We start from the raw sequence: 23,210 nt of genomic DNA, 5'->3' as shown, positions 1-23,210 counted from the left end.
TGTTGTAAGAGGCGGATTGGCGTCTTGGCGATGCGTGGACTTTGGGGTAGTGGTGCTGAGACGCTCTGGATTTCAATGACGAGCTACAAAACATCTGAAATTATGTTACAATGACCCCCCAATAACCATTTGATTTGAATCGCCCTGACACCTTTAATTCACCATTGCCGAGAAAAACAATACTGCAGTCTGATATTAAAAGGCACGTGTCCTTTTGCGATGAAGCTAGTATGTTGCATTGCGCATTCAACACATGACAGTCATTTTCACAGAGTAAAACAATTAAAGAGAAGGATCTCCTGAAGTGTGCATATCACATAAATACTAAATGCGAGTGGTCGAAGATAGCTTTGGGAGACGTGCATGTCATAGTCTCAGCTTGGATTTCAAAACAAATGATTTTCCATTCTTAATGGTACAATCAGCTTTTAATTTGTCATATGAGGCTGATTTCTGGGCATTTCTTCAGGCCTCACAGTCACACAGCATATGAACATCATACTCTTAAAATAAAGCAACAATCACTTGCAGATTATCAATGACAACGCATTAAATGAGTAACAAAATGGCTTACATATTCATTTCAAATAACAGTTAGGATTAAAACAATAAGAAATTTAAAATACAAAAGCACTACATGATCTGACCGGGCACATTGGTAAGTGCAATAGTCTTTAAAAGAGAATGCTGAGGGCCTTTAGTGGTTTGATTTGGTATGAAAACGTATTTTTACTAACATATGAAGTGCTCATTCTAGTTTTATGTTCATTTGCAACCACTGAATGTATTTATTTATCTAGACATTTGTTTACACATAGCTTTGCAATGCAGTTATTCTCAAAAAGGACCAAAACTGTGGATTATATGTTTTGTTTGTTTGTAATAGCACATTGGCGTACAGAGAAAGTCCATCCAAAAATATCTTTGTTTTGATGAACACAGTGAAAGATATCTGAAAAATTTTAGCAACTGACATTTCTGGGACATCATTGACTACCATAGTAGGAAAGACTATGGTTTAATTTTTTTGTTCTGATAAACGCAAAATGAGATATTTTGAAGAATGTATGAAAGCAAACAGGGCACCGTTGACTACCATTTAATTTTTTTCTACTAATTAGTCATTGATTTCCCAGAAATGTCAGTTATTAACTCTTTTCACTTAGCCTTCGTTATGTTTATCAGAACAGAGACAACTCTTTATTAATGTTGATTTTTCGTATTTGGGTGTAGTATCCCTTTAAGTGAAACTACAGAACTCATTACAGAGCAATGAGAATACATTTCTTTCTCTTAAAGTTCAACAACTATTTGGAAAAAAAATAAAGAAAACTGCATTACATGAAATGAGGAGCACACATGTACACAAAATGTTTTTGTTAAACTAGTCTATACACTTTAAGTCTATGTAGTTACATAATTTTCAATGGTATTTTGTGTTCATACAGCAAGTAAAACAATACCTAAGACTACCAAGTAGTTTGTAAATACATACTGTGAATGATGCTCCTCTCATCATTAATACAGAGGCACTCCGTACATTAGATAGGTTTTGTTAGTGGACAAAGACAATCGCTCTTGCTACCTAGCCAAGGACATCCAACGGTTTAAAAAAATCCCATGGAAGACGTTTAAAAACTGTTGTCCAAAAAATAAGATATCCCTTTTCTCACAGTACTACACAGTCCTCTGTAGTCACAGTTAATCAGTCTTTTCTGTTTTTCTCAGGTCTCATATAGTTTGAATGAAGAGATAATTTAGAGTATCTTTTGGTCTCTCCTCCATGTCAGTGACATGATGCTCTCCAAAAAAAGAGTCTATCACATGAATGCCACTCGAGTCCTTGGATATCCTTTAACTTGGGAGAAAAAACTGAAACTAATAAAGTGAAGTAGGATCGACACTCAGATATTCTCGTCGGTCATTTCCAAGAACTGTGCGTAGACATCCCTTGAGCACTCCCCTTTCTGGTTGAACAAAAACTTGTAGTAGCTGCCATCAGCACAAATAGCTTGAAGGAAGAGAATGAGTTAGTTGAAATGTTAGTTAAATGACTTATATTGAACCGTATTGTTTGCAATATGGTTGTATGAATATTACCGTCTAATAAACTATTTCTTTGACTCTATACATGTAAAAACGCTTACAATAGCACTATACAATAGCTCATTGTTAACCACATACTATCCAAACAATAAACTTCAGTCTACCTATAACAGCATTGGGTTCTGTTCCAAATGCACAGACACATGGAGAACCAGATGGGACCTGGAACTTGGAGAAACTCCATTTGGAGCTGAAATACTTGGGTAGAAAACTGGCTGATGCCAAGCTGCGAGAAAAAAAATGTTTATAAACAAAACCAAACTTACTTTAAAATCTGCTAAAATCAATGACAACAGATCATCACAAACCTGGATTGCTTATTTCTTTTGGGATCCTCTGCAGCGAATATATGGACTGTTCCATGATCACTGGATACGCAGATAAGAGATGCGTCCTGATTGAAGTTGATGCTGAAAGACACACACACACACACACACTGTTATAAATGCACACATTACGTGTATGGTTACAGAATAGATGATATGCACATCAAGATTTACCAGTATATGTTGGCAGTTTGTGATCCTCTTCTAAGCTCCTGAATAAGATGACCTGCTGAGGTGTCAAATATTCTGATCAAAGTCCCCTAAAGAAAAAGACACATTCTCTATTATCCAATCAGAGATGCATTCTTCATTAATATTGAAGAGTAAATCGCAACACAATTTGAGTTGTGAATATGGTAAAATTTGGTACAAAAACCTATAACGGCAAGCACATGTAAAACCCACTTTTTCAGATGCTGTTGCTATCCGTGTGCCCTGTAGGTTGAGGGCGATGCAGCACAGAGCGCCCTCGTGGGCAGGAATATCAACTGGCGGTTTCTCTGTGTTGGCCAGGTCTACAATCTGAACATGTCCAGAGTGAGTTGCTGGGAATGCTAGCAATGAATTGTTGCTGTTCGGGCACAGGACACACAAACCTGCAGAGAAAATCAAAGATATAATAGGGATTAATGTTGTTTTTGTCATTTTGTGAATAACATTTGAACAATACATATTAAAGTTCAGTATGCAAGCCGGTATAAGACACTGAATTAGTTTCACTTAATATCTTGTGATGGGGTGCACAATCTACCTTTAGGGTTATAGCATGTTTCAAAGACATGCAGCTGATGAGGATTGTGTGTAAATGTAAAGACTTTGATCATTGAATCCAGGACGACCACAATTCTGCAAGACAAAACAGTATGCCTTTAATGATTTCTAAGACCTACGCAGGTTGAAGTTTAGGCTAACTGAAAGACTACAATATTTGACACATTTTAAATACCTGTCACGCCGTAGCTTAACAGCTTTAACCTCTGTCGAAAACTCAATCTCGATCACAGTCTTTTTCTTGAGGTCATCCCAAATCATCACTTACACGAAGAAAGAGCAAAATAGTTTATACTTGCATGATAAAATGATTTAACAGTACATCCGAGCTCATAGGTTACCTACTGAATTCAAACATGATAGTTGGTTATGGCCTACATGGTATTTGCTTCATTATAGAGTAATATAGACTGTATAGAAATGATACCTTTATTGGGAGGGTATTTGGGTTTTTTTCCACCTCCTACAAGCGCAAGATAATTGCACCGAAAAAGCATCTCCACATGACTAATTCCTCCCTCAAGAAACTCTGAGAGCAAAGACAAAAAATGATGAGAGTCAACACCAACAACATTAAAAAAGCCTAAATGTTCAAAACATTGATACGATAGTCTGGATGGTGAAAGCATAACAAACGCTCTCGTGTTATAAAAGTAATGACAGTGAAGTTTTTGGTGTGGTCTCTATGTGTATTTTTGCTCTTTTAGTCCACCCAAAACAAGAAAAATCTATGTGTCATCAAGCATTTATACCAAAGAACTTCTGCTCAGCTAAGCATGTTTCAATAATTTACATATATTAATAAAAACCTTGTTTTTCCTTTTCTTTAAGGGGATCCGTGTTATATACCCTGAATCCATTCTCCATTCCACATGCAAAACAACCTGGAAGGACAAAATCACATATATTAAAAAACAAACTGTAAATAAAGATCTCCGCGTTTCAATACTCAGATTTAGTTGCTGCTCACTTGCAAACTGCATAACCTCTAACAGCACATTCCCTAGCCTAGACCAGTGGTCTCCAACCTGTGGGCACCTGGTGGCCCGCGTGAACTCTGCAAGGGGCCTGGCAAACACAGGGCTCAATAATAATGCCCAGGACAGGTGATGAATCTTTGACTATACCTTGAAATGTTAATATTAGTACAGGTTTAAGCTTTAATGTATTCAAGTGCAAAAATATATTAATGAAAACTCCTTTTGATCCTGTGAGACGAAAAAGATTGCATCACGTTTAAAGTTTGAAAGTATTTTATCTGCATGTCACATCATGAAGGCTTGTTAATATTCTGGCCGGTTTGTCTTCGTTATCATTATATCCGAGCATAAGGAAAATCTAATACATGCCGGTTCCGTAGAATGTTTGCGGTTGCACCTTGGGCTTATTTGCTCCCAACGACATATAGAAACATATAGAGGAAGGAATATGAACGTTGTTGGGTGCAACTTTTGAAAGCTTGATGTCAGCACTTCTGAATGATGTTGGTCATCACGTCGGGTTTTGTTTTCAGAGGCTAGTGCAACATGTAAATTAAAATATGACATTGGGTGAACTGCACGAACGATTCCATTAAAATGTGGGGATTCGTCATTAAAAGCTTATTTCGAAAAAGTAACCGAAGCACACTTAATGCTCACACGATGATATATTTATTGTGGTACAAGCATAAGACGTAAGTATAGTCGAATCAAAGTGATCAGATGGATGGCTAGTCACGAACGGGTAACAAAGCTAGCTAGCTAGCATTGGCTTAGCAACATCAGGGGAATCACGGTCTTTATTTAATTTATAATATGCTTATACCGTATCTTTCAAACAACAATGCATTCTATGTGCAAGCATACAGCTGGTGACAGAACAAATATAAAACAACAAAACAACAGATTGCTGACACCAGCCATTACAGCAAAACACTCATGTGACTACATCCTTGTAGCTTACCAGCTGTTTGGGTAAACAATGAGCTAATTTCAATAACAAACCATTCAATTAAATGTACCATCCACATCAAAACACAATTCTGTTAATAGTGTGTAGAACAAATGACAACTCACGGGCGTTTCACGGGATTCATAACGGTAACGTTAGCTAAGACTTTGTGGTGTTAGCTTGCTTTCTGGTGAAGAGTAAACATCTTACCGTGATCCTGGTTAAATCCAGCATGAAGTAGTCCATTGCCGTGTGGATTGGTTGGTAGTAAATTCATTGTGCTTTCTGATATTTGGGTAATCTAACGTAAATGGGAAAAGATGTCAGCCTAACTAAATGACAGCATACCGCTATAGCCGCATAGGAGGGCTAGAGTTGGCAGGCTAATGCTAGGTACATGGGATTTAATATCATGATTGTCTCTCCAGCCAGGAAATAAAGTTGGCAAAGCGCCTGTTGGTCCTCCTATATGCTATATGCGGACCGATTGCGGGAAGGGTAACGTTAACATTAGTCTAATTCCATTAAGCAAGATGTTCACGCTCGTGAAGGTTTTCTAAAAAAGTCAGGGCGTTTTAAAGAATTAAGACGTAACGTAAGTTAAGTGACATCGTTCAATCCAACAAACGTTGCCTGCCACTGGCATTCACTTTGCAAAGAAGAAAACTTTTCGAAGGCTGTTCGAAGGATGTTAGAAAATAAAGTGCAGTGTGAAACATTTTTAAATACAGAACTAAAACAAACATAGAATCGGGCTCATGGTTAATCCCTAACATCGTGGACGAAGAATTGACGTTGCCCCAGTGGCCTAATGGATAAGGCACTGGCCTCCTAAGCCAGGGATTGTGGGTTCGAGTCCCATCTGGGGTGGATAGTTTTTGACGCATTCCAGTGTTTAATTTTCATTAAGATTCTTATATAAAATTGAAATGAAAGCGATCGACATGGATTAAATTACGTTTATGAGTAGATAGTATAGAGAGTAGAGATACACAATTTTGTAGCCGTGCACACATAATAGGTTCCATGGTGTAATGGTTAGCACTCTGGACTCTGAATCCAGCGATCCGAGTTCAAATCTCGGTGGAACCTACATGTTTGCTAATTTGTAGGATTAATTTAACCACTGCAAGGACCTAATGTAACGTAACGAGAGTGAGCCTAGACAAAATCAATTATTGACAATCAAACTTTTATAATTTGCACAACGGAAAAGAAGTACAAAAAGCTAAATAACGTTAATCTGACAAGTTATAATAATAAAAACGAATACAAGTCATAATATCGTTAATGAAAAACGTTTCTGATAACTTGTTTTACTTCCAAGTGCACCAAGTAAGCACGTGTCGAATCATAACAGTGCGTAACCCGGATGTTTCTTCTTGACAGGCAAATTGCAACATGGCGGCATCCATACTGAAAAGTGTGTGTTCCTTGCGAGTGTCTAGTCTATCTTATTCCGGGGATACGTGCCGTCGTTTGGTAAACGTATTTAATAGTGACAAATTACGAGCGAAGCGTTATATAGTAAATAGTGATTTCCACATGAATAAATCCCCACATTTAACAGAGGTAAGTTAACTTGTTCTAATTCAGAAAAATAATCGTTTTACTGTAACTTCCAATGTGCAACACAAGCAATGCGCAAAAATAGCGTTTCAAAATTAAACCATGCTTTTCTGTTTTATTAGGATGATCGGCTTTCTCACATCCCAGTCGGTAAGAAGAAGAAGAATATCCAGGATTATAATGTGTTAGTTCAGCCAATAAATATTAAAACTGTCTTCCAGATAAACTAAAGATAACTTATAGTCGGAGCAGCGGACCAGGGGGTCAACATATTAACAAGGGTAAATAATTTTGCATCATCAGCTGTTGTTGATGACATAGCTTTTCATACACATAGGTTGCATTTATTAAGCAATACCTGTAATTTAGGACAATAATTAATTTGATTGATTTATATTCTGTTGCAGTCAGTACAAAAGCAGAAGTTCGTTTCCATGTCCAAACAGCACAATGGATTCCAGAAGAAGTAAGAAAAGAGATTCTCTCAAAGGTAAAAAAACATTTTGTTTTAATGCTACAAAAAAAGGGCCTATGCATTACTACAAATTTCTACAAATACCTGTAAATACTCATTTCAACAGAATACAACTCGTGTCAACAAAGCGGGGGAGCTAATTCTGACCTCGGAGATTAGCAGAAGCCAACAGAGAAACTTAGAAGACTGCTTACAGAAGATCTCAGAAATTATTACTGAAGCTAGTAGGCGACCAACAGAGCCATCTGAGGAGGATATAGCCCTTAGGGCTCATAGGTTAGAATGCATGGAAGGGAGAAAAAATGTTGTCCTCACAAAATATTTATATGTAATGGTGTCAAATTACTTTAATACCTATCTTTTTTCCAGGTTAGAGAAAAGAAATTTGACGAGACTCAAACAGAAGAAGATAAATTCTTCAACAAAGCAAGCAAGACGGGTTGAATTTGACTAACAAAATAAAACTTGATTATTCAGTCTTATTACATATAAAATAAAAGTTATGATGAGCAAAGGTGCTTGTAATTATTGCGTGATGCTTTTTTAATGATAGACTGTTTTCCATGTATGATATAGTTTTAAGCGTAAATCTATTTTTCTTGATTATTGGTTTAAGAACGGCTTAATTCTGGTAGATCAGTTATTTCCTTTTCACTTTTGATGAATTAGTTTTCTTTACTAAATCCATGTAACACCAAAGGATTATGCCAGCGTTTCTGATGCTATATCTCCTCACATTCGCACTTTTATTAGACACAAATAAAGAATAAACACTAAACTGTGGTCCCTACCTAATGTTATAAATGTATGGAGCTGTCTGTCTTCTTACTCTAAAAATAGATGTATTAGAAATTTATTTAAAAAACACTTTATCGTTGCCATTTGTGCATTCATATTGGAAACGGTTCACAGATTACATTGTATGGAAAAAGGTTTGGCTACTTCCCAATCAATATTTAATCACAAAGCAAATTAAGGAAGTATAATTTAAATTTATACATTCAATCTACGCCACCACAAAACATTTCCTTTTGGAATTTTAAAAAGATATAGATAGGAATTGTATTTCTTTTAATAATTGCTTAGAAACTGTGGTTTATTTATACTTGTACCCAATTGGGAAACCTTATTGGGAAAATGTTTACGATTTATTATTAAGAATGTTTGATTTAGTTTTATTTAAGAAATTGTGCTTTTTGGTGTTTTGGAGAATCTTCAAAGAATTTACCAGACTACCAATTTTATTTATATGTTTAGTTTGATAATTTTGTTATCAAAGTTTCATGTACACAGATGTAAATGTTCTGGAAGAAAACCATGTTTTATGTTCGATTTTCTTTTAAACAAAAGGCACTGACAATTTTAAAACTTTGTATTTCTTTCATATCTTTTCGTAAACTTACCCTAGCGTTTGTTTATGTATATGTTTTGATACTATATTACTGTCCATGAAAATGCTGATAACCAAAAGATAAAGTATTATATCAAGTTTTGGGTTCCAAAATAATATTTGTTTTTCAAAAAAGCATGTTTTTTATTATGTTATAATGTTTCTATTGTGCGTGTTAGCTGTATTTTTTTGTTATTGTGGCTTAAAGCAAGACAAACCAAGTGTAGTTTGTTTTATATGAATTGGAATTCACAATAAATAAACATGATTTTTGAAAACGGAGTTATCTAATTTTGGAACCAAACTCTTAATATACAGCATGCTAACATCTATTTAAACAGAAGATATGTTGTGCAAAGTTGCTTGCAATTATTTCGTGACGAAAGTTAATAAAAAAATTAGCAGAGGATGGTTTCGATCCATCGACCTCTGGGTTATGGGCCCAGCACGCTTCCGCTGCGCCACTCTGCTGTCACAGGAGCAGGTTGTCTTTCAGTTGATTATGTACATGACTACAACTGGAATAGGGGATTTGCGAAAGGAAAATTATACATTTATATACGACTTTCCCGTTTACATTACACTACTTTATGTGTAAAACAAAAACAACTGGAAAAGAGCGACCACGAAGGGACTCGAACCCTCAATCTTCTGATCCGAAGTCAGACGCCTTATCCATTAGGCCACGCGGTCTCTGTTGTACAGAGGCAACTATTGCATACATGGACTTCCGCTCGATATTACATTTATTTAGATCACGGCCTCGAAAAGGTATTTAAAATTACTTCAACGTCAACGCGCCATTTTCAATTAGGTCACACGACATAACGTCAATTACAAAAACGTATAGTCTCTTTACTGAGCTTGTGTCATCATTGGTTTACATTAGTTAGTTGTTAAAGTTAAATTAAATAAATCAGCAACATAAAATTGTCATACAGTTAAGAAAAACACTTTTTATTTGAAACTATATACAGAAAAGTGAGAATCAGTATTTTAGCTAATGAATACATTACATTACATTCACTTAATTTCAGTTTCTGCACAGGCATACTGACAAGTTAAAAGAAATGTAATTACATTTGACCGACTGTGTTAATTCACGCGGTTTGAACAGACAACTTGTTCTCAAATCCATTATAGACTTATTGATTACTTCAGAAGTGGATAGAATACACACAAATTGAATCCAGGTAAATAGGTCATATTAGAAAAACAGACAGTTAACTTTCATTTTCTAATGCTTGTCAGCAAGTCTCTGAAGTAGAGCAATAATGGTATCCTGCTTGGATGAGATCAACTCCAGTGCTGTTGCCACCCTTCCCATTTCATCAGCCATAATGCGTGCAATCTTTTCTTTGCGCCGCTCTCGTGCATCTATCTTACGCTGACGTTGCTTCTCTATGCGAGTACGCTCTTCTTGACTGCTGAGAAAATTACGAAGCAGTAAAGTGCGTTCCCCAGCTTGGCCATTCTGGTGGGCTGCACGCATAGCCATTGAGTTGAGCCGGAGATGCCTTAATTTCCGCTTCAGCGGCTGACGGCTCATCAGTGGAGCTGGCCTGGTTGAGATGGAGGGCAAAGGTGTGTCTGTGCTGTAAGAGGTACTGGGGTTTGTTTTCGGGGTAACTTTGCACAGCACTGGGGAAGTCACCAGGGTAGGGATCTGGGAAGATGTTGTGATAATGCCACTGGAAAGCAGACAAGGAGTTGTCATGGCAGCCACTGGCATGCTGTTAGACTGACATACATCTGACTTTCCAGCGGCTTTAGCTGTGGTTGCAAATCCAAGAAGAGTGGCCGAAGCAGGGGCTGTCTGAACAAATTTCGTCTTTCCTACAATATTATCCATCATCTGTAGTGGAAAAAAGAAAGCAGCATATAATTGAGACCGTGTTTAGACTATGAAACAGGATTACAGCAATGAGAGAAAACATGATTCAATTTAAAATGGAATTTATTTAATCTTTCCACAATTCATACATACCTCAAAGTACTCCCATGAGGTCTTTGTCGGGCCCCCACACAATAAACTGCGATCTTTAACCCTCTTGTACGTAACAATGAGGTTATTCCATTTGCGACGGATCTTTTCTAAAGGTAAGGAATAACCGTGGTTCTCCAGTTCTTTCTGAACACTCTGGAAGAGAAGTGCGCGCTCACGGGAGCTGTAAACGTCCCAGCACTTTTGCATTGCTTCAATGAGGTGCACAATGGCACCATGGGTAAACTCAGATGATGTCGAGACTGCCTCAGTTCCTTGACCACCTGTAAAGTTTTCAGACATTTTTAGAGACTGCAATACCATCACAGGTGAAATACATTTCCACTATAAGTTACTCCTAAGTCTTTTCTAATGGTCTTTAAGTAACAATATAGAGCAACGTGTTGCATTAAACACAGTGTACCAGCACCAGCATAACAACAGTAGGCAACCTGGGTGTGTTAAATAAGTGAAAAGCAACCAAAATTCATTAAAACTTTAAGAAAGAGAAAAAACGCACTCACAGAGCAAAACAGGAGTCGGGGCCTTCAGTTGCTCTCCTTGATGTAAAGCTCGTGCAGAAGACAAGCTTGCAGTCGAGTCGGTTGCAGTTGTGAGGTCATCGCAACTACCTGCAGACGATTCGTTTCTAAGAGGTGTGCCCATTATTATACGACTATTTGATGTTATCAAACAGTGTATGGGTTAAAATATATCCACAAAACGCGAGCCTCCACTGGCACTAGCAAACACGCTAAACCTTGTTAGATAACGTGGTTTATAAAGTTTTAGAACTTTCCTGAGTAGGTATAAGTAAATATCCGACTCAAAAGTTTAGCTAACCTCCTTATATTGTAACGAAATTTGCACAAAAAAACGAGTCAATGTAGTCCGGCGACGTTTTGAAAAGATTTAGGGCCAAGTGTAATGGCTGCGCTCCTCGCATTGCAACTGCGCAACTCTGCTGCGCATATGTGTCTCGCTATTGGTTGCTGTTTGTCTGCGTCACACGCAGCATGCGCCCCTTCGCAGACGTATACTAGAGACTGTAAAATCGTTGTATCATATTTATTATATTTTTCGTTTAACTGTCGTGCTTCTGTGCGGCGCTACATGCATTAATAATGTACGGAAAAATTGTCGTATTTATTCGCGTATACAGCTCTTTAGCATAGTAAATGACCAATGAATGTTAGTGACAGTCTCATCCATTTGATAGTTTTGTTCAGTACAGTAATATCTTGTCTTCATCCTATTTAAAGTCACCACTGAGACAGACTACAAAATTATGTTTCTGTTTTCCAGACATGCTGTCTGTTGGGATGTGACGTTGCTTTTCTCTTTGCAGATTGCAGTGAACATTGTTTCTTTTCTTTTTTTCTTTTGTGTCATCTCTTCATTGTAAACATATAACAACTACATAAGGTAATTTGCAGATTTACAACTTTCAACAATTTATATTTCTGTTTACTATTTGACAGTTTTTGACTATGACAAGATACCCTTGTACTAATTGCTGCTTTCTACACTTTCCAATATACGTTATTAAACCTTAAAATCTATCTGAACTGGTCATTACACATTTTCAGTATTCCCTCTAAACACAATTGGTTCAGTAGTTGTATAAATTATATACAGTATAGTGAACTTACTGATTATTGTAAAAGGGGCATTTAGGTACCTTCAGCATAATGTGAGTGGACATATTGTGTCATACATAGTATGGCTCAGTTACCATAGCGATATATATGTTGCTATTATTAGTGATATCTGTGAACTTCTTTTACAGCTCTGAAGATCTAAACCCCATTGAAACATGTATTTATCTAGATGTATTACTAGTACATCAGCTTTTAGAAACCAAAAAGATTTTGTAAGGTATTTATGAAGATCCAGACCAACTGTGAACAAGTTCTGCATGTTCAGTTTTTGACTGATGCTATAGGGGATACTGAACGTACTTAAACCTTTTTTTACTTCTATGAAAAGTTGAAAACCGTTGTCCACGTCTATTGTTTTTATATTTGAGCCACAAGTATGTGCTTTGTGAATTCTTGTAAATTCTGCTCGCTTAACGTTAAACGCCTTTTTATTTATTTAGATTTCCTTTTAGTCCTTTTTTTGATAAAAGAAACGTACTGTCGTGTAGTGACACTCACCTGTTACAGCCTTTTTTAAATGCACTGAATGAATTGTTGGCAGAGAGTCATACAATTTTCTTTTATTATTTTAAACTATTTTGAAAAGTGAAAACCAGTATTTTAGTTAACAAACATATGACATAATATTCACTTAATCTCAGTTGTAACTATTTTCTGCATAGGACATATTGTTAACAAGTTAAAAATACATGTTTTAAGTATATGTATTAATTTGTACAGACTATATTACTTCAAGCTTTTTGAACAGGACAAAAAATTTATATCAGAATTTTGATAGTATATACACTTCAAGATGCAACTAAAATGAAACTCAATTCAGCATTTAGGTAATATCAAATAAAAAAGAGAGAAACAGGAAGGTGATTTTTTCTTAATGCTTGTCAGCAAGTCTCTGAAGTAGAGCAATAATGGTATCCTGTTTGGATGAGATCAACTCCAGTGCTGTTGCCATCGTTCCCATAGAATCAGCCATCACACGTGCACTTTTTTCCTTGCGCCGCTCTCGTGCATCTATCTTGCACTGACGTTGGTCCTCTAACTCAGTACGCTCTTCTTGACTGCTGAGAAAATTACGAAGCATCGAAGTGCGTTCCCCAGCTTGGCTATTGTGCTGGGCTGCCCGGGTAGCCATTGAGTTGAGCCGGAGATGCCTTAATTTCCGCTTCAGCGGCTGACGGCTTATCAGTGAAGCTGGCTTGCTTGAGATGGAGGGCAAAGGTGTGTCTGTGCTGTAAGAGGTACTGGGGTTTGTTTTCGGGGTAACTTTGCACAGCACTGGGGAAGTCACCACTGTAGGGATTTGGGAAGATGTTGTGATAATGCCACTGGAAAGCAGACATGGGGTGGTCATTGCAGCCACTGGCATGCTGTTAGATGAACGCACCGTGGACTTTCCAGCGGCTTTAGTTGTTGTTGCAAATCCAACAAAAGTGGCTGAGGCAGGGCTTGTCTGAACAAATCTGTTTTGCCCTAAAATATTATCCATCATCTGTGTGTGAAAAAGAAAGAAGATACAAATGTTAGTTATTAATTGGGATTCTAGTATGGTGTAATTGTTGTTAGACACTAAATTTAAATAAGTGTTTTTATAAGTAAATGTTTTTATTAATAAACTACAAAGCAAGATAATTGCTTTGTAGTTCTGTTGTAGTTCTATAAACTTTCAGCCATTCATACATACCTCAAAGTACTCCCATGAGGTCTTTGTCGGGCCCCCACACAATGAGCTGCGATCCTTAACCCTCTTGTACGTAACAATGAGGTTATTCCATTTGCGACGGATCTTCTCTATAGGTAAGGAATAACCGTGGATCTCCAGTTCTTTCTGAACACTCTGGAAGAGAAGTGCGCGCTCACGGGAGCTATAAACATCCTTGCACTTTTGCATTGCTTCAATGAGGTGCACAATGGCACCATGGGTAAACTCAGATGATGTCGAAACGGCCTCAGTTCCTTGACCACCTGTAAAGTTTTCAGACATTTTTAGAGACTGCAATACAATTACACCTTTACAAAGTCATAACTGAGATACTTCCTTGAAAATGTTACAGCTACATAATGTAATTTAAGTAAAAGACTGTACACTAACCATGAGGGACTTTATTGTCTCTATTGGTAAATATTGAGGGTGATGATATACCACTGTTAACATCTGTGATAAATGAACAAAATACAGATTAATTTTTAGAACATTGCTTAGCTCTACAACAGCTGTATATACCTGATATAACCTTATATAACCTGCTTTAGCTCATTGACTCTGAAGTAGCATCTTTTTTTAACAACAATGGGTTAATGAGCTAAAGTTTTACTGCTACAAGAAAACTTCAATGAGTGATACGTAACAGTTACCACAATGAATATATTTTGTAGGAAATTATATTACAATTAGGCCTATTACATATTTTTGCATAATGCAGCAACACTTAACTACAACAAATAAGAAGAAATGAAACACATTTAAAAATACATTAATTCTAAGAAAAGCATGCAATACTACTCACAGAGCAAAACAGGAGTCGGGGCCTTCAGTTGCTCTCCTTGATGTAAAGCTCGTGCAGAAGACAAGCTTGCAGTCGAGTCGGTTGCAGTTGTGAGGTCATCGCAACTACCCGCAGACGATTCATTTCTAAGAGGTGTGCCCATTATTACACGACTATTTGATGTAAATTAAACCGTGTGTGCGATAAGAAAAATATCCGCAAAACGTGAACCTATAGTGGAACTAGCAAACCCGCTAAACCTTGCAATACTTTACTAACCAGGTTGTTTCACAACTTTCCTGCGCAGAAATCTATAAAACTCCCCAAATATGAGCTAATATCGGTATAATAGGAAGATATTTGCACAAAAAAAGTGTTTAAGCAATGAAATCTGGCCGACGGTTTGTAAAGACTTAGGACCATGTGTAATGGCTGCGCTCCTCACATTGCAACTGCGCAACTCTGCTGCGCATATGTATCTTGCTATTGGTTGCTCATCGCCAACGTCACACGCAGTATGTGCACCCTGGCAGACGTATATTGCATAATCTTATAATCTCATGTAAAAATATATTTGCAACGTTTAACTGTTGGTGCTTTCCGTGTCTTTTGTGAAAAAACAATAACTATAGCAATATTAACGTCATCGTTACAAAAAGCAACAACTGTTACTTGTTGCATGTTCAGATAGAAGGGATAGTTCACCACAAATAAAAACTCAACATCATTTATTCAATCTCATTTCATTGAAAACATGTAAATAAAAATGTTTATGCGGAACACAAAAGATTTGACAAATGTCTCGGTGGTTTTGCATCAACACAAATATTGTGTTATTGTTCTCCAGAATTTTGTGTTTGGCTGCTAGAGATGCAAAAGAACCAGTATGATGGATTTGTTTTTCTTACTATCACATGTAATAATGCCATTTTATGGCTTAATTTGGTGCACTTTATACCAATTTAGGGATATATACTTATGTATATATTATATACGCCTATTACCCAACACACTAATTTACTGTACCACCACCAGATGACGCTGTGGGCCGTTGCGTCACACGGGTGAGAGAAAGTAGCCTACAGCCCACAATGCCAGTAATGTTACTGACGACAGAAATTGTTGTGCCTGAGATTGCCTTTTCTGATATACTATCTAATAAACAATTCAATTATCGTCACCCACTGAAAGGTTTTTTGGTGTTTTCCTACATGAAGTAAAAATTCAGATCAAATAAGTGTTCATATATTGCGTCCATAAATGATCACTTTCAAAGAATGTAGCTACTAAAGGTGTCATCACATTTATTTGTAGTTCTATCTGATAAGCATGGTCAATAAAAATTGAATATCAGTGACAGTCACGTTCATTCAAGCCTCTGTGCAGTAATATATTGTCTCCCTCCTGTTGAATGCACATGAGTCACCACAGAGACAGACCACAAAGTTCTATCCTTCATGCTGTCTGTGGTGTAAAAGGGGCTCTCTGCAGTAAAAAAACAAGGTTTTTGAAAATGTAGAACTTATATTTCTGTCTCCATGACTACAATGACTTACTGTAGTTGGTGCTGCCTTTGGCTATGATACAATAACCCTCGAAGATTGCTTTACCCTTCTGCATTTACCAAAATAAACTATTAAGTCTGAATTGTTCTGTTTGTTCTCAAACTGGTTATTTTCTACTTCAGTTTTTCCTCTGAAAGCAATTGATTCAGTCATTGGATAAATTAGATATACTGAACTTACAGTTTAATGTAAAAATAAGCTTTTTTGTGCCTTAATGCTAATGTGAGTGGGCACATTGTGTTATACATAGTATTGCAGTTACCACAGAGATATCTGCATGTTGCTATTATTAAAGACAACTGTAAACCTGCTTAACATTTCTGATGATCTCAACCATGAAATTATATTAATTAATATTAGAATTACATCATCTACTTGTTAAAAATGAAGAACGTTTGTGATATATTTACTAATTCTAGTGAATTAGGGATTTTCACAATGTTAATGGCAGAAGCACTATATGAATAAATAAACATATAATATTACAACCGTTTTCATCTTTATCCTCTTTCTTTCTACATGATATTTACCGTACAATTATTATTTTATTTTATCAGTACAGTGCTGTTTCCATTAGCACTTTCTAATTATCAATTTAATGCAGTTATTTATTTATTTTTTGTTATACTCCACACACTTTCACAGAACAAAACAAAGAAAATGTTTGTTTTAATAGTCAGCACTGTTTTAAAGTATTCTGTTGTATTCTTTCTTATAAGTTGCTTTGGATAAAGGCATCAGCTTAATAATTAAAGTTTAAAATAAAAAATGTTATGCATGAAGTTTATTGTGATTTAAATGATAGTTTAGAATCCCGTTCAATTACCTCTGTTACAATTCTTGCTGTTTAATGGTCAGATTGTGAAGCAGCTCTTATAGTTGCTCCACATCATTTTCAATTGATTCTTAATCACCATTTAGTATCACAGCTCCATGCAATCCAGTTTTCCATTCCATTATTCCATACATAGAACGTATATCGAACGGTGACTCGGGTTGTCAGTATTTAAAATTCCACATCCTTTATTGTACCACAGAAGAAAGCCGTTTAGAACAAGATAAAGGTGCATATGAAGAGTTTGGTTCTCTTTGGAACTCTTAAGTTAACATGGTTTTATTGTGTTAGGCAGCTGTATTTTTTCATAATTGTGGCTCAAATCAAAACAAAACATTGCAGATTGATTTATTGGTGTCATGATTCTGCCGCATTATGTCATGTTTCTCCTGGTTTAGTGTCAGGATCCTGACAGAACCTCATGTTTTGTGTGTAGATGCATTTTGGTCCTTATGGCTTGCCATATACTCTCTCCGGTCTTGTCTCTGTTCCCGCCCTCTCGTCTCCACGTTAGTACCTCATGCCCCACAGCTGTCCCTCTTGATTTGTCCCCTTATTTTAATGCCCCGGTCTTGTCTATCATGTGCTGGTTCATTTTCATTGTGTGGGTGAGTTCCTGAGTCTAGTCTAGTCTAGTCTAGTCTAGTCTAGTCTAGTCTAGTCTAGTCTAGTCTAGTCTAGTCTAGTCTAGTCTAATCTCCTGTTCCTGTTTATTACCTTGTTCCTGGATTTTACCCCTCGTGGGTTTTTGTTTTGTCTTATTAATAAATGTCTATTAACCCCTCACCCGCCATCTGCACCTGGGTCCTTTGTCCTTGTGTCACCCCGGATCTTGACAAAGTGGACTGCACAATAAAAAAACATGATTTTTTAAAATGTATCTCATTTTGGAACCAAACGCTTCATATATATGAAGGCGAGGATGGATTTTAAGCTTTCATGGTGTAGTTTGTTAGAAGAGTTCGATTTTATGAAATAAATGTTTGATTGGTATAAATGAAGGAATACGTGTGCAAATAGGGCTTTGATTGTTGAGAAACATTGAGTTTTGGCACAATGAGACCTTTCGTGGGCTTCCTTTAGATTCTGTCTATTGTATTACGTTCTATTTTCGGTGAAGTCAGTTCAAGTTTCATTTCATGCTATTTAAAATACACGAGAGAGTATCGTCTTTGCTCTTTTCCTTCACATCAATCCATCTATGCTCTTCATTCCTTGAGAGTGCACGCCAACAGTCTCCTGCAGAACTGGGCTAATGAGCCATCAGCATCATCAGAGCCTCTGGGTCGTGACTAGTGTGCGGGGAAGCCGACGCGAAGGCTTCTACACTCCCCATCCAATTTACCCCAGTCTGTGCGTATACAAGTTCACTATGGACAGACTCTGTGAAGATGTGAGTGAATTCAAATAAAAAAAGATCTAATGCAATGGTGACTACAAGGAACTGATCAGTTGGCACAAGTGGCACCAGACTGGGTGACAGGTGGGGTTGTCCAACCCGGCCGTTGTAGGCAGGACTCTTGTGATTTAACTCAGTGCGCCAAGCCTGGCATTGCATCTCCCTGAGTGCCATGAGTCACCATTCTGAGCTCAGGTTGACATATGGCATCTTCTCGCTGCTGTAATAGTCCTTAGGTACATCGGATATTTTGCATCAACATCCTTTTCATCACTAATGTCGTAGGCATAGTGAAAGTCAGGAGAATACATACAAGTGTACGAGTTTCTATATATCCGAATGTCAGTTTTAATGTGTTTAGCAACTACTTTTCCAAAGGCTCCACATTGTCCTTTACCTCACGTGTTGAGTCACCTACAAGATACAAGGAATTACTTAAGGTTATTAGATTAAACCCCACATGCTGCATGCACTTTCCCTTGGTTCGGAAGTGATCCCCACATAAGTAGAAAGGAAAAAGACGCAGTTGCTGATGTAAATGTGTTGAACTTATGCAAGTAAATTTACATATGCTTCATTTCTGTTTTTACAGAAAACACTTCAACATGTTCTCAAATGTTCTTCTTGGCAATCTCTGTAATTTCTCTAATTGTGCCGTGCTGTTAGAAAATCAGATCACCTTCTTCCTTATCTGTGCTTGTTATGTCAAGATCCCCGGTTTGGTACTCGTAGTGGTAAAAATAGAAACAGGCATACAATCAGCCACATGGCCTGCAGATGTGCAAAATATCTTTTCATTTCATCAAATTGCTACTCGAAAATACATAGCTCTGCTTTTATAGCTCGGATGTATCGTGTTCAATTTGGCAATGTGTGTGACATTCCTGTGTTCTAAAAAGGATTGATCACCCAAAAATGAAAATTCTGTCATCATTTACTCACCCTCACATCATTTCAAACCTGTATGACCTTTTATCTTATACAGCAGAACACAAAAAATTAATGTTTTGAAGAATGTTGGTGACCAAACAACGAACAACTTATTTCTGTAGCTAAATTTGTGGAACATTTTATTATCATTGCAAAGGCCATGTGTTCAATCTTCTGGGAACGCACATAGTGAAAAAATGTATACGGCACATTGAATGCTTTGGATAAAAGCATCTGCTAAATATATTCCAATTAAATTACATTAGCAAAAGAAAAAAAACTTTTGTGCCGGTATACAAAAAAAACTGAAACTAAAATGTGTGAGAAGCGAGAGATGGGCATGAATGTAGGTGGTATATGCTGTGGATATCAGCATCATCAATCACACTTGTGTTAAGAGCTCTCTCAACAATCTATGATGTCACAGGACAAAGGCAGCCAATCAGATGCCTCGTACCAACCCCTCCTTTCTCATTGGCTTCTCCCTGGCTCTCAGCTTTGTATACTCCAGTCATCTCTGCTAGCAAAACAGACAATGTGCCGCTGTTACAAGCAGGGCAGACACACCAATGTAACGGAGCAAGGAAAGCATCACAGCCTGACCAAGGAAGTGAGTAAATTTTCTTTCATCCCAGCATGCCGCACTCTTATTGCATGACTTGTCCTCTCCTTATCCAGCTCTATAAATAGATCACTGCCAGGAATATCCCATCCTGACAGAGCCAGCAAAGGAAGGAAAAGCATCAGAAGTGGCCATCAGGAGGTCAGTGGCTCCATCATCTCGCTCTCCCCTGGCTTGCAGCTCAGAGATGGGCTGCTCAGCTGGCCGATTGCCCTGCCAGCCTCCGGCCTTGGCACAGCTGCCCACGCTGGACCATGACCGCAGCCAGACCCCGGATGGCTCAGCACCCATGCCTGTACTCAAAGCTCCAGAAGATCTCACCACTCTAGAGCGGCTGGCCCAGGCCACCGGTGGCACTGAGAAATCATGGTACCGCTGTGTGTTTCCTTTCGGGGTCATTTCTCTGGTGATCGGCATGGCAGGGACTGGCGTCACTTTCACTTTTAACACGCTACACCAAACCAAAGTGGTGTCTCTGGTGCTGCTGGTGGTGGGATTTGGCATGCTGTTTATAGCGGCCGCATGCTGGAAGGTGCACAGGTCCAGGAGGAGAGAAAAGAAGGAGGGGGGGATCTTCACTTCGGAGCAGTGCACTTTGTGAGACGCACGTTCATTCATCCCAGGCCTGTGAAGCACTTGAGAAAGGATGAGCAGTGTTTTTTTATGGTGCTCTTGTGTTTATTAGTTAGAGGGTGAGTTCTGAACTGTCTGTAACATCGTCCATCATTTTCAATGATGGCCTGCGGAAAGACTTAGTGTAAATGAGAATGCTCCCGTTTATACTTCTGTATTTTGTAGAGAAGCATGTGATAAAAACGCAGAAGTGTGTTACAAGATTTACAGAGACTTTAAGACTTTAAGCTTATGCGTGTAATTGTAATCCTGACCTGAAGGGAAACTGTTAGATGACGGGTTGATATTTTATCCTGCCTAACAATGCTGCAAATTTCAGAAGAATATGTGTTCTCTGGCGGCACCACACTCTTCCTCACCCGTAATGGGATTGTTCACCCAAAAATGACCCAAAATTTGCTCATCCTTATGTGATTCAAAACCTCTTCGGAACACAAAAGAAGATATTAAAAAAAAACTTTAGTGACCAAACAACATTGACTTCCATTGTATGAACTCAAAACCAATAAGACATTTCTCAAAATATCTTTGTGTTCCCCAGTAGAAAAAGTCATATACAAAGTCAACAACATGATGACGGAAGGTTTTGGGTGAACCTTTTAACATCTGGAAAATCCTCCAAGTCAAAGGGACTTGCAGAATGAGTAACTTTAACAGGGTCTTCGATGCTGGGAAACATTGATCTTGCTTACAGGATGCACAACAAATGATACAAATTTCTGGTCAAGGAAGGTTTACATATGATATATGAACAACGTTGAAGATAAACAGCTTCTTATTTATGTTAGCTTAGCAGGGGTGTAAAGGAGAATGTCATGATTTATTTATAATTTGTACATTTGTATTGATTGATTTATTTGTTTGTTTTTGCCGTGTATTTGAGAGAGTCTATTTTCATGAAAAGCAAATATAAGCTTATGTTTTGCATGATGATAACAAAATTTTCGTAAATTTAGGAACGGTTAGTGTGCATGTGTACACTTACATTCTTGTGCACGATTATAAGTATTTGCGAGGGATCAACCTGTTTGTTTTTGTCAAATTTCAGACTATTATTTTTCTGTTACGTTGCGCTTTTAATATTTGTGTCAAGTGATATCGGCAAAGAAAATACTGATAGTTAGATAGCTGAGGGACTGTGTATGCGCACATGAAAACATGTCTACTTGCTTACATTTATTCCTGTAAAGCTTTTGAGTGTGTGTGCGTGTGCGTGTGTGTGTGCATGTTTATGTATGTGAGCATTCAGGTAATTGTTCACCTGCACACTGTAGCTGACACTGGCAGACAGAGTAGAACGATATAAAAGCATCAGAACACATCTGCTGATATAACAGCAGTAAATCAGAGTCTGCTGTGCCGCTGAGATCTCATAACACTTAATGTGAATGTCAGTCCAACTGAATGTGCCGTGGTTTACGCGAAAAAACATAGCTAAACAAGAACATGAATTGCTGACATAAATTGTGAAATATTTGTAGACAATGCAGCATATGTGAAAATGATCTGTGTTTGGATTATGTTGGTTCTATTTGCACTGTTTATGTATTTTAGCTTTGGTGTTTTTTACAAAAAAATTGTTTTGTATTTATTTGTATGTGTTTATATGGTATATATGGTATTTATTTTGTTTTGTATGCATATAGTTAGTATATGTTATATATTTTGTTATACAGGAATATTATTTTCTCTGTGAGAAGAAATGCCAGCTGTTTGTAGCCCTTAATGTGTTATTTGAGTGCCTGTCTTTTAAAAGTAGATATTTTTGTATCACCCACCACTGGGTTTAAAAAAATGAATTATTAAAATAAAAAACAAAAATTGTCTAAAAGATGTGTTTTATGTGCAGTGACAGACACACCTAAAATCATGTAAGTGAAATTACTAAATCATTTTAAAGAGTGGAGCATTCGGCATTAGCACACTGAGGTTGATATGACAATGTCTGATATTTTCCCATATATAGTCAGGAGGGAATAGCGAGAGACAGAGATACAGAGAAAAAATAGGTGGTGAGGCAGAGTAGAGATTTGGAAGGAGGAGGGAACCTACAGAAGGATTCATTAAGAAAAAAAAAACGTCAGGAAGCAGCAGTTACGTGCCCAGAATAAACGAACAGGGATAGCTGGGGCATTTCACTGTCATAAAATTCAGCCTCCGTGGTGCTGTAGGGCACAAGCTACAGCTATGAATCATTGCATTACTTGCATTTTCAAAAGCTGCAAATCTTCTTTCGCCATTAGGATTTAAAGTATCTTCGTGCAGAAATTCTTTAAATCCATGTCAACCATATAATGAATTCACAGGTGGTTTAATGTTAACATAAAAGTCAATTACTGAATTTCATTTCAAACCTATGACTTTCTTTCTTCTGCGAAACATAAAAGAAGAAGAATATTCAAGAATGTTGATAACCGAACAACAGCGGTACCCATTTACTTTGTAGAGACACAAAATCAATGCAAGTCATTGTTCTGTTACCAACGTTTTTCAAAATACAGTATATTCTTTTGTTCTGGGTGAACTACC

The 23,210-nt window shown here is 37.4% G+C and overlaps 4 protein-coding genes across 6 annotated transcripts; 1 reads left to right on the top strand and 3 right to left on the bottom strand.

The window, feature by feature from the left end:
• Positions 1-301: 301 nt before the first annotated feature.
• On the bottom strand, positions 302-5,940 carry wdr45b (WD repeat domain 45B). 2 transcript variants are annotated; one of them, XM_079477042.1, is made up of 10 exons: positions 5,346-5,940; positions 4,013-4,087; positions 3,631-3,732; positions 3,379-3,466; positions 3,184-3,278; positions 2,838-3,028; positions 2,607-2,692; positions 2,415-2,516; positions 2,211-2,332; positions 302-2,011 (listed from the first exon to the last, which is right to left on the bottom strand). In XM_079477042.1, the coding sequence occupies exons 1-10, from the start codon at positions 5,410-5,412 to the stop codon at positions 1,905-1,907; spliced, it is 1,035 nt and encodes a 344-aa protein (XP_079333168.1). In that variant the 5' UTR covers positions 5,413-5,940; the 3' UTR covers positions 302-1,904. The 2 variants fall into 2 exon arrangements, with proteins under 2 accessions (XP_079333168.1, XP_079333169.1); XM_079477043.1 differs by lacking the exon at positions 5,346-5,940 and adding an exon at positions 5,261-5,334 and having other exon boundaries at positions 388-2,011.
• A 538-nt stretch (positions 5,941-6,478) lies between these two features.
• Positions 6,479-8,843, top strand: mrpl58 (mitochondrial ribosomal protein L58). The gene is made up of 6 exons (XM_079475788.1): positions 6,479-6,707; positions 6,827-6,854; positions 6,926-6,985; positions 7,112-7,194; positions 7,286-7,455; positions 7,549-8,843. The coding sequence occupies exons 1-6, from the start codon at positions 6,537-6,539 to the stop codon at positions 7,631-7,633; spliced, it is 597 nt and encodes a 198-aa protein (XP_079331914.1). The 5' UTR covers positions 6,479-6,536; the 3' UTR covers positions 7,634-8,843.
• A 662-nt stretch (positions 8,844-9,505) lies between these two features.
• Positions 9,506-11,594, bottom strand: LOC306906090 (uncharacterized protein). The gene is made up of 3 exons (XM_079477194.1): positions 11,078-11,594; positions 10,557-10,837; positions 9,506-10,424 (listed from the first exon to the last, which is right to left on the bottom strand). Exons 1-3 carry the CDS (start codon positions 11,217-11,219, stop codon positions 9,807-9,809), a joined length of 1,041 nt encoding a protein of 346 aa, XP_079333320.1. The 5' UTR covers positions 11,220-11,594; the 3' UTR covers positions 9,506-9,806.
• A 1,084-nt stretch (positions 11,595-12,678) lies between these two features.
• On the bottom strand, positions 12,679-15,223 carry LOC306905293 (uncharacterized protein). Of its 2 annotated transcripts, XM_079475793.1 has the most exons (4): positions 14,719-15,209; positions 14,304-14,366; positions 13,896-14,176; positions 12,679-13,703 (listed from the first exon to the last, which is right to left on the bottom strand). In XM_079475793.1, exons 1-4 carry the CDS (start codon positions 14,858-14,860, stop codon positions 13,086-13,088), a joined length of 1,104 nt encoding a protein of 367 aa, XP_079331919.1. In that variant the 5' UTR covers positions 14,861-15,209; the 3' UTR covers positions 12,679-13,085. The 2 variants fall into 2 exon arrangements, with proteins under 2 accessions (XP_079331919.1, XP_079331920.1); XM_079475794.1 differs by lacking the exon at positions 14,304-14,366 and having other exon boundaries at positions 12,759-13,703; positions 14,719-15,223.
• Between the last annotated feature and the right edge of the window lie 7,987 nt (positions 15,224-23,210).

This window comes from Barbatula barbatula (assembly GCF_947034865.1).
Source record: "Barbatula barbatula genome assembly, chromosome: 16".
Classification (NCBI taxonomy): Eukaryota; Metazoa; Chordata; class Actinopteri; order Cypriniformes; family Nemacheilidae; genus Barbatula; species Barbatula barbatula.
Note: the sequence above shows the minus strand (reverse complement) of the source record. Positions and strands in the feature narration are given on the sequence as shown.

Excerpts from the sequence above, each read along its gene's own strand:
- LOC306905293 (XM_079475793.1), bottom strand. The coding sequence starts at position 14,860 with ATGGGCACACCTCTTAGAAATGAATCGTCTGCGGGTAGTTGCGATGAC. Across the intron at positions 14,177-14,303 it reads AGACAATAAAGTCCCTCATG|GTGGTCAAGGAACTGAGGCC; the intron begins GTTAGTGTACAG and ends AAAACTTTACAG. Across the intron at positions 13,704-13,895 it reads CCTCATGGGAGTACTTTGAG|ATGATGGATAATATTTTAGG; the intron begins GTATGTATGAAT and ends TTTCACACACAG.
- mrpl58 (XM_079475788.1), top strand. The coding sequence starts at position 6,537 with ATGGCGGCATCCATACTGAAAAGTGTGTGTTCCTTGCGAGTGTCTAGT. Across the intron at positions 6,855-6,925 it reads GCTTTCTCACATCCCAGTCG|ATAAACTAAAGATAACTTAT; the intron begins GTAAGAAGAAGA and ends ACTGTCTTCCAG. Across the intron at positions 7,195-7,285 it reads GAAAAGAGATTCTCTCAAAG|AATACAACTCGTGTCAACAA; the intron begins GTAAAAAAACAT and ends TCATTTCAACAG.
- wdr45b (XM_079477042.1), bottom strand. The coding sequence starts at position 5,412 with ATGAATTTACTACCAACCAATCCACACGGCAATGGACTACTTCATGCT. Across the intron at positions 3,467-3,630 it reads CAAATACCCTCCCAATAAAG|TGATGATTTGGGATGACCTC; the intron begins GTATCATTTCTA and ends TCTTCGTGTAAG. Across the intron at positions 3,029-3,183 it reads AACATGCTATAACCCTAAAG|GTTTGTGTGTCCTGTGCCCG; the intron begins GTAGATTGTGCA and ends TTTTCTCTGCAG.
- LOC306906090 (XM_079477194.1), bottom strand. The coding sequence starts at position 11,219 with ATGGGCACACCTCTTAGAAACGAATCGTCTGCAGGTAGTTGCGATGAC. Across the intron at positions 10,838-11,077 it reads CCCGACTCCTGTTTTGCTCT|GTGGTCAAGGAACTGAGGCA; the intron begins GTGAGTGCGTTT and ends AAAACTTTACAG. Across the intron at positions 10,425-10,556 it reads CCTCATGGGAGTACTTTGAG|ATGATGGATAATATTGTAGG; the intron begins GTATGTATGAAT and ends TTTCCACTACAG.